This window comes from Varanus komodoensis, unplaced genomic scaffold (genome assembly GCF_004798865.1).
Source record: "Varanus komodoensis strain SLA01 unplaced genomic scaffold, ASM479886v1 scaffold69, whole genome shotgun sequence".
NCBI lineage: Eukaryota > Metazoa > Chordata > Lepidosauria > Squamata > Varanidae > Varanus > Varanus komodoensis.
In genome coordinates, this window is record NW_025336334.1 from 809,925 (window position 1) to 820,653 (window position 10,729).

Genomic DNA, 10,729 nt, shown 5'->3' on the forward strand with positions numbered 1-10,729 from the left:
TTTTATTTTCAAAATAGTTTTAGATTTGCTTATCATGGGGAGAGAAAGAGCAAAGCAGCATACTTAGGCCTCAGTTGTTAGGTACCTCCTATAGCATTCCCAATCCTATCTTGCTTCTGAGATTTTAACAGGCATATAGTTAGGGTTTTTTCCTAAAAGAAAAGCCTGTTTCTTTGGAAACAGAATTCTGCAGCCAATGTCACATGCTGTGTCCCAGCTCAGGAGTACAGAAAGGCATACCCAGAGCTCTTGCTATCACAGACAAATCCTTATGTCATGAGCAATGATGAGCCTACTCTGAGTGCCTATGAGTCCCACAAACATATACAAATGTCACATACCCAGGTTTCCAGGTAGACTTTTACTTTCATTAAGTAGTGGTGATTTCTGAGACTCAGCTGACCCTGATGATGAACCAAATAAGGCAAGGATACACCCGCAGAATACACACAAAACATTCTTACCACATACACAGCTTCCCACACTAGGTTTTCAGCTAAAGCTATACTTGGTTTCCCAGAATGTGAAACATTGCAGTTTAGACACAGAACAATTAGCAGAAGCAGCAGGGGCTTCTTTCCAGTAAGCCTAGGATCTGAGGATAAGCAGCTGTAAATCTGCATTAATCAGTTCAGGAATTCCGCTATTCACAAAAGCAATTGCAGGGTACATAAAATGGGGTGGGGTAGCTTGACAGAATAAGAGAGCAGCTAACCTTACCTTCACATTGTTTTCCTTCTCCTTTATACCCTGGTTTGCAAATGCATTTGTATGACTTAGGTGTGTTTTGACAAATTGCATCAATGTGGCAGTCATCTGTCCCTTCTGTACATTCATCAGCATCTGTGACATACAACATAGAAAGAAAGAAAAATAACATGACATCTTAAGAAAACCTGTGAGAGATTCCACCTGGAGAGGCTCTTTTACCAAATTAGTTCTAGTTATCACACATGTACAAACCTGTGTGCAAGAACAGACTTACATGCATGTCGTGCTGAAAAAAGGTAACATGGACTCTACTTAACTAGCAGGGCATCTCTTATGTTAATGGAACATTATCTCCATTTGGCACCAGAGGTTGTAACATGTAACTAGATGTCTGCTACTAGAGCTAGATCCACACCAGGGTCTTGACTAGGTTTATGCCTTATAAACATATATTCACACCATTTTCACTACACAAAATTGAGGCTATTTCATGCAATATTTTTTAGCAAATCAAGTGTGCCTAGAAAATACTAAGTACGTGTATATTCCACAAAATTAGATGCATGCATGTTGTTGTCTTTAGAAGTACTGCGTCTTTAAAAGAGATGGAAGTGGAAACCTGATCATTTCCTGCTAACTGCTTGTATGTATCTTAAAAGAAACAAAGCACTGAAAGATAGGTATCTGAGCATTTCTCCCTTGAATATCATGCATTTTGTACTTAGTCAGACAAAAGATATGGTAGGAGAAATACCCTTAAAGGGTCTTCCAATCATCAACTAATCTAGTAACAGGGCCACCAGACTTAGAACTGAAAGAAGAAGTAACTCACAGGAGAAGTACTCACTGCTCAGAATATAATGAGTCTCCTACATTATATTTAGAGTGAAGGTTGTTTTCCCTTTCTGATGACTAATATTATATTTGGCTAGCAACAATAAGCATAGGGAATGGTTTAATGTAAATCTGGCTGATGCTTGTCTAGAACTCCTAATTAGTATGTCATTCACCTGCAGGATTACTGTGATTATCAGACAAAAATATAATATAAAAACACTTCAGCACAAAAGTGAAAATAAACTGAAAATAAAAGCCTATTCCTTTGTCCACACATTATATTCAAGTTCAAAATAATCATTATCTAGCAGAGACTCAAGATTTGCTTATGTTACTCTAAACATCACCAAGTATATTGACAGTGTTATACAAATACTGGTAATCATCTTGCAATAGATTCATTGCCTTGTAATAGATGAAAATTCCCAGGAACATCTCTATATCTTGTATATGCTGTACTTCAGACTTACTTGTAAATACAGTGGTACTTTGGCTCACAAACTTAATCTATTCCGGACTCTGGTCGTGACCCAAATTGGTCATGAGCCAAGTTAAATTTCCCCATAAGGTTCAAAGTAAATAAGGTTAATCTGTTCTGTAACTGTTTTTTTAATCAGAAAAATGTGAAGAAGCAAAGTGACAAAGTGCAACAAAGATTGCAGCCATCTCTCCTCCCCTTCCCATGCATGAGCCCAGCCATCTCCCCCCCGCCCCCCAGCAGGACTGCGATCGTGCCCATCATCCCTGCACGTGCCTGTCATCCTGGTGTGCTGTGGGGGAGATGGCAGAGATTGCGGTTGCACTCAAATAGGAAAGACGGGCACAATCACAGGTGTGCTCCTGCAGGAAAGATGGGCACGATCTCGGCCATCTCCCTCCCCCACTCCCAGCACAATCACAGCCATCTCTCCACTCGTGGGGGGGGGGGAATGGCCGCGATCGCGGTCGCCACCCAATGCAGAGTTCACGACCTGATTCAAAATTTTTATGAAATTTTTGTTCGCGACCCAATTTGGTCGTGAACTGAGGTGTTTGTGAGCCGAGGTACCACTGTATAGCAGTATTTATTTATTTAAAACATTTTTATGCCGCCCCCATCACAATGAAGCCTCGGGGCGGCTCACAACAGAATACAAAGTACATAAATACATAAATAATAATAATATAACAATTGCTTAAAAGCCCCTGGTGCATCTCGGCTAAAAATTTAAAATCCTATTAATTCAAATAATTTAACAATTAAAATTAGTTTTTAATATAACCCTGACAGCATAGAAAGTCTATAGTAGGGGTCCTCCAACTTTTTCAGCAGGGGGCCAGTTGAAAGATGCCGGTGGCACATGCGGGCCAGCAAGGGGGTGGGTACAGGCGCGTGCAATGAGGCGAGGCGGGGGCAGGCACATGTGGTGGGGCAGAGGCGGGCACATGAGGCAGCAGCTTGCTTGCTTGGAGATCATTTTCTTTGAGCGAATCCAAAACAATCTCCGCATGAGCAAGCTGCTGCCTCCCTGTGCACGCGAGCAGGGTGAGGCGGGCGCAGCGAGTCCAAAACCTCTGAGGTGGGCTGGATAAATGGGCATGGCAGGCCGAATCCGGCCCACGGGCCGTAGTTTGAAGATCCATGGTCTACAGCTTTCAGCCACATGGCATGTGTGTTCGTGTTTGTGATGTCAAGCTTCCCCAGGCTTCTAACGTGGTGTAAATGTGCGGAAAAATCACCCAGGTGCATGACAGAATGCTAAAACAAAAACATCCCCCTGCCCCTCCAGTCCCAGTTACCAATACACTGCAGCATGTTAAACTGCCTGGAGAGCTTTGGCTGTGGGGCGGTATAGAAAAGGAGATGGTGGTGGTGGTGATGATGATGATGTGTAAATAGTTAACCATAGTCACACAATACTATGAATGATATGCACCCCTTCATGTCTACTTTGTTTCCTTTTCATTTTAGTTTAATGCAGTACATTTGCTTCTTTGATGACAGGTATTCCCCATATAAACCAGTCAGTAAGTACCTTTCCTCAAAGACCACTGGGGGGGGGTGACATAGTGGGCCAGGCATGTTGTTCTCCCTCTTGCTTCTTCCACATCACTTTTGCATCTGCGTAATCAACCAGTGTTCAAGGAGCACCCCTGAGTGAATCACACTTAGTTCAGGGAACTACTAAACATACATGTTTCCTCCTTTAAGAAATGAAAAGACAACGGAAGTATATAATTTGGTGTGCTAAACAAAAAGAATGGCTGATGTGTTAATGCTCCTACAATCAATTCAGAAGCAGAAAAAAGTCTAAGGTGAAGGACATCACAAGTTGTCCCAACTAAGCAAGAAAAGATTTTTCAAAATTAAAAACTGTGCAGATTCCATCAGTTCCTTGTGCCTTTTTTTCAGTAACAGAATAGATAAGAATGGACCATGCAGTCATATCTGACTCAGTCACAAAGGGCAGAGCTTTCTCAGTTGAAGCACCATTCCTTTGGTACACCCCTCTAAGGAAACTCCTTCTCTGCTGGCATTTCAGCAGGTAACCAAAACGTAATTTTTTTAAAGCAAAGCATTTGGATAACCTTTTTCAATTGTTCAACTGCTATAAGTAATTTATTATGTCTTGCACAGCAGGACCCTCCATATCTATAGGCTTGGTTACCATGTTTCAGTTAACCATGGTTGACCTTGGCCTAAAAGAGAAGTTATAAAGTACCAAAGAGAAGTAGTAAAGTGTCATAAAGTGCCAAGGTAAAAGGTAAAGGTAAAGGTTTCCCCATGACATTAAAGTCCAGTCATGTCTGACTCTAGGAGGCGGTGCTCATCTTCATTTCCTAGCCGAGAGAGCCAGAGTTTGTCCGCAGACAGTTTCCTTGGTAATGTGGCCAGCATGACTAAACACCGAAGTGCACAGAACGCTGCACGTTTCACCCACTGTGCCACCACATCCCTGCATAAATGCCAAAGGAGGTCTTAAAGTGCTGAGGTAAGAACAAACAAACAGGGAGAAAGAAATGCATATAGTTTGAATGTATTTTGTAGCTCACAGCTTGCAGGCACCTGCTTGCTATTGTATAGTATACAGCATGGTTTTTGCTATTGTCCATAGTTTCAGGCATCCCCGGGGCACTTGGAACCAATTTTCTTAAACTTTTTTCATACTGTAAATCATCTTGAGGTACTGCCAGATTAAAATGCACAGAATAGACCATATGTATAACATGAAGAAGTAGTTAATTTAGCAGTTTTCAGATACTACATTCATAAAAGTTTATGGACTTCAAATATTATAGTTCTTTTAGATCAATCACTGTTTTAAACCTTGGTCATGGTTGACTTTTTGTACTACAATAGTGTACTTTCCAGTGTAGTGAAGTAGTACAACAGTTAAACAGCACCACGTCTCAGTTTAAAATCTGTGACACAAGGATGTTGGAAAGATAAAATGAAATAACTGCTACATTGTCTTACACTGCAAGGAAGAAAAGGATGCAAAACAAACAAATCTCATGAAAATACAATGGACAATTAGCATGTGGAAAATATCCAAGGCTGGATTGCACTTTGGTCTCATTGTCTAGGGCCCATGAAGTGTCCAAGAGCCTTTGAAAACATTTGGGGTCTGCATGATTCATAAGCCACAAGGGACACAGATCCAGTACAGAAGTGATCACTCAAACCAGTCCAAGCAGGAGTGCACATGGTGGCTGGTTTGCAGGGGATACCATATGAGGCGAGACTGAGGGAACTGGGTCTCTTCAGCCTGGAGGAGACTCAGAGGGGATATGTTGGTGACATACAGGTATGTGAGGGGATATCACATGGAGATGGGTAGAGACCTGTTCTCCCCTGCAGAGGAAGGCAGGACGTGCTCCAACAGAGCAAAGCTCAGGGAACCAAGGTTCCATTTACATGCCAGGAAGCACTTCCTGACAGTTAGGACCTCGAAGGTATGGAATGGGCTTCCACAGGAGGTAGATGAGGCCCCATTGGTGAGGGTGTTCAAAGATAGGCTGGACATGCACATGGTGGGCATGTCGTGAGCAGAGCTGGCTGGAGCCGGGGATCAGACTAGATGGCCTGGGAGACCCCTTCTGACTTGCTGTTTCTATGTTTCTAAGCAGCTTGTCAATGTCCTCAAGCTGTACCAACTGAAATTCATTTAGTAATACCAGAGGGCCTTGCACTCTGGATACCGAATCTCAGTCACCTACTGGAGACCAAGTTCTAAGAGATGTAAGAGACTTTATCTTGAAAGAACCTTGAAAGCATATCTCAGACTTCTTATGGGTCTACAGCCTCCCTTGGGCTAGAATATAATAAGCCAAGTATAAGCTTTAAAAGATCCACTAGGCAGAGTATTGAGGATTCAGCAGAGGCAGAGAAATACTGTGTATTTGCTGCCTTCATTGCTTCTGAATATAGGCACATACATCTGCATCTGTGAGGAGTTGTCATCCATTTACACACAAGTCATCTAGTATTTTGTTTCAGCTCTGGGATATACCATGGAGCCAGACCAGTTCTACCTCTGAGATTGTGCTCAGGAACAATCATGTCAATTGCTTGGGTCACTCCTGCATTCCACAGATCAACCAGCTTTTCAATAGAAGAGACAGCTAGAAATGCCCCCCAGAACTCTCTGGAACACATCCAGATCCATTAGCCTCTGGGAGGCAGGATAATCTAAATACATTCTCCATGCTTACAGAAGGGAAGGCTGCTATAAATCTAAATTTCAACAGGAAGTGATCTGACCAAGACCAAGGGACTAAATCAATGCAACTATTACTTGATTTAGCAGCTTACTCACACTTATAATAATTCTTAAGCAAATATAAATTAAACATTCACATCACAGCTGTTTTTGTTAGCAAAACCACAGGTTACATCTTCAAATTTCATTCCGCCCCCCCCCCCCGCAAAAGACAATGGGTTGAGAGTAGTGTAAGTGATGACAGCCACCATCTGCATTCATTCATGAGAACAATAGAAGTTCATATGGGAATCCATGTTCAAGATCTGATGGATAGGCACCTTTGATTTAAAAGCTGCTTTATCACTGCAAATAGACCTACCCACAAGAAAATGAAACCTTTCACTGAGTGTGGCATATGTTTGTTGTCTGCCCATCTCAATGATAAGTTTATCCATTTTAGGATAGAAGAACTGTGTGTGGAATTTGTCACTAGCACTCAAACCCTAGTATTAGCCATGCCAACTTCATAAAACTAAAACAGGTTCTCAGCTGTTTTCGCTGTGCAAATCTTGGAGTTGGATGGTGAGTGTTCTTTTCCAGCAACAGTTGCATTGGCTAATGGCAAAACAGAGATTTCAAAGCCCAGCCTAGTCAAATTGTAAGGGTGTGTAAAGCAAAATGTGGTTTCCAAACTGCTCACTTTCCAAAATTTATAGTTATGAAAAACAAACAAAAAACTACCTAGCAAATACTTTACTCTCTCCTGAAGGCAAAAGACAGGATCTCTCTGGACCATTATAGCAGTATTTTGGATCAGTTGTCCTATGTAAACTAATTGGTGGCAACAGCACAAGTCAAGAGGACAGAATATCTTGGTACGTGTTAATGGAAAAGTATGGATGAGAGGAAGTATCTGGAAACACTGGACTTGAGTTTCTCTGTAGATATTTTGACCACTAGAGTCTTTCCAAAGCAGTGCTCCAGTAACCCAAGGTAACACATGCAACACCCGTGTGTGTGTGTGTGTGTGTGGGTGACCTACAAAATGTAAATATTTATAGATTTCTCTTAGGGACCCTAGGATGATGACAGTGCCAAAGACCCTGAATATACATAATGGCATTTAACCATGAAATGAAGCATAAAAGTATGGAATAGTTGGATAACCTGCTATCTGTGAAGCTAAAGCAGCTATGAGGATTTCCCATATTGGAGGCAAAGAATGGATGGACAACATTTAAATTGTCAGGTGCATAAAGCACATTTCCCTTGCCAAGTGTATTTCAATAGAGCAGCCTTTCTAAACCTTTTTTCTATCTAGTGGGAAAACAGATGCCTAGTGCTGAATTGTTAAAAAGGTAAGCACTCCTACAGATATCCCAATGCAGAAAAGTACTAATTTCCCTTCTTTTTCGTTTTCAAAAGAGAAAGGAAAAAAAATGCTTCACTGTTTCTCTTGACAAATTAAGAAGGAAATAACTGCAAACATAATAAAATATGCAAGTAAAGGACCAAGGAGAAACTCATCAATCTTCTCATTTTTTTGTTAATCTTCTGAAAAAAATATTGCCAATAGAAGCAGGAGTCATTCCAAGGGGAAAGGAGTGGGAAACAGCTGACCCTTTGGAAGAACATTTGTCTATTAGAGCCAGGCCTTGGGAGACCTTGGTGTTCATGGAAGAAAGTGGCCCAAGGCTATTGATTACTGCCTAAATGTCAATCAGGCAAATCCGCCTTTTAGCAAGAACAGGCTTTAAATGGATTTCCCCATAATTTAATGCCAGAGGCCCATCTGGGGCTCTTTAGCTTATTGGATGCATATCCATCACGAATAATAATATGGCTAACAATTAACTCCCTAAAACAAGAATCCAATAAATACAAAAAATTGAATTTATAATACAGATGGATTGTGGGGTAGAGGGGAAGATCAGAAAAAGACGAGACACCCCTGCCATCAGTGCGTTGTACATTTCATATTAAATAGATTAACAGATCCTAAGAAAAGGTGCACCAAAGTGAAAAATATGATTGTTAGCTTGAAATCCTAACGCTAATTGTTTCAGAAATGCTCACTCAGCCATCTCCAGCGATAAAACAAGGATTCTTCGAAGTCACCAAGGAGGGGAGATGAGGGGGCTGCTAGGAGGCAGCAGGAATAATCAGATATTGTGACCAGGCACATATCAGAGAACTTTGCAAAGGAGAGCAATATAAAACAAATGCAAGAGGCAGGGATGTTATTTCCAATGAACCTTTTAAGTATCTTAAAAGTAAAATGTTGAATAAACACATAAAAAACTGAAGTAACCTTGTGTTTCACAAAGCAATATTGAAAGGGAAAGAAGTTTGCTCTCCTCTCCACCACTGACATGGGGGGGGGGGGGGGAGAAGAGTGGCTTTAATTGACTTCTTTCTTGTGATTTATTTTCACTGCTCAGCCAGTTCAGAACTAGCTGCAATTTAAAAAAAAAAGAAAATGGTAAATTCGCTTAGGGGTTTTGAGGGCACAGTTCAGATCACATACACATGTCACTATACATTCAATCAGGCAGGGGATAAAGCAGAAGGCGGCACTTTTGTTCAAATGCCTACGTTCATACTTTTCACTCATTAAAAGGGGCAACTAGCTCTCCCATCAAGCTCAGCAGAAGTGACAGCTGGGCTCCTTTCTAACCCAGTCAAAAAACTCAACCACATTGAGTCCAGAGGGACATTTCACAGCAACCCCAAGATGCCTGAGAGTCAGACATGTGAATGCCAATGAGTCAAATGGAAAGGGCAAATCCAATGGCGAAAACTTCCCTGATTGCAGGGCTCCTGCTAGGTTGCTTAGACATTAATTTTTTAATCCCTGACCCTTCCACATTTCTAGGGGCATCATCTGTGTATAGGGAAACAGATACCTATAACTAGATTTTTTTTATCTATACTAGCTGTCTCTAAACTTCTGATAACTGAGGTGCTTTTGTTCCAAAGGACTTCACTTACACCCTAAAAAGGGTTACTTTTCAGAATGTATAAAAGTAAGAATTACCTGCCTGTGAGGTCAACCCCTGTATCTTTGTAAGGTTGCTGTTCTGGTTCCACCAACTCTAAGGTCAGGTAATTTGGCTGTGACTCTGAATCCAAAGTCACTGAATGCTTGTCATGCAACATCCAGAGATGGGGCAGAATTACCTGCCTCCTGTGAGGCTGATTGAAAAGAGACAAGGTCAGAGCAGTGGATTATGCAGAGACATACTGGGCAGCATGGATGGGGGCTTGAGTATTCACAAGAGCTTTTCATTTATGTTATTTCTCTCAGCACACTAGCATGTGGCTGGACACAGTTTGAAAATTACTCTTCTGGGGCAGCCTTCCAGTATGTGAATTGTAGTCTAACACATTTCAAGGGTACCAGGTTGGGGAAGGCTGCAGGGGCAACATTCATTGCATGGGATTAAAAGAAAAATAACTGGTCTTTACAAGATTCTTTGTACTCCAAACTAGACTGACAGATCCAGTTGCTATCTCATCTAATACTAATAGATCCGTCAGAATACCCAAATACTTTGTCTAGAAAGAGAAAAACGTATATTTTTGTGTCTACCAACACCATCGAGCTCAAGTTAACCACACTGTTGATACTGGCTCTCTATATGGGTGCAGAGGATAAAGTCTACATAACTTTGCTTCTCAGATCCCACTTGATAGTTATCCTTTACACACAGAAACCAAATCAAAGAAGTATGCAGCATCTTTAAAAATACAATATCTTAAGCATTATAGGTATGTCCGGTGAAAATTTGGATGGATCAGGATGCTGGCTGAGAGAGAGCAGAGAGAAAATGACTTACAGTTAATAAATCATTAATGTTCTGCATTGATGCGCAGTAACCAATATATTTATCTGTCTAGACAGGCTGACTTGTTTGCCACTAAACAGTCATGCTGCATCTCACCCCTTCAGAAAGAAGTACTAATTGAAAATAACTAAAGGATATTTTGGGAAATGAATACTGAGGGGAGAAAGAAACACAAAGCCACAAAAATTTTCAGTGCTACTTTTCAAGAAACTTAGGGGGGAAAAGAAAACCGCCTAGTACCTTTAAGAGGTGCAGAGGTAGTCCCTTCATCAGAGGATATGCTTTTTTCCAAAAAGAGTTAGCGCACAGAAGGAGAGAGAGAAGTAGGAAAGCAAGAAGGAAGGAAGGAAGGAAGGAAGGAAGGAAGGAGAAATCTCTGTCTTGTCTTACCTGGGACTCCATTGCCTCCTGCAAACCTGCCAGAGTGGAAGAAGGCGAAAGCCAAACACAAGTGCCATGCAAAACAAGCAGTCCCCATGATAATGATATGATTCAAGGCAAGTTGGCGTGTTTCTTTGATAAGAAGACGCGCTTGGGACTGGCAGAGGGCAGCCACAGAAACTGACGCGCTGACAGCATCCCGCTGATTCGCAGAGGGACCAGCAGGGTGGGCGGGACAGACTAGGAGGAATGCCAATCGCTCATCGG

General features: G+C 41.6%; 1 protein-coding gene across 1 annotated transcript in view; it reads right to left on the reverse strand.

Annotated features, from left to right (window-relative positions):
• Nucleotides 1–10,559, reverse strand: part of SCUBE1 (signal peptide, CUB domain and EGF like domain containing 1) — a 275,622-nt gene extending 265,063 nt beyond the window's left edge. The window contains exons 1-2 of the mRNA XM_044450905.1: nucleotides 10,472–10,559; nucleotides 721–843 (exon numbers count right to left, since the gene is read on the reverse strand). Of these exons, the coding sequence (XP_044306840.1) occupies nucleotides 721–843; nucleotides 10,472–10,559 (211 nt within the window). The remainder of the gene's footprint in view (nucleotides 1–720; nucleotides 844–10,471) is intronic.
• Between the last annotated feature and the right edge of the window lie 170 nt (nucleotides 10,560–10,729).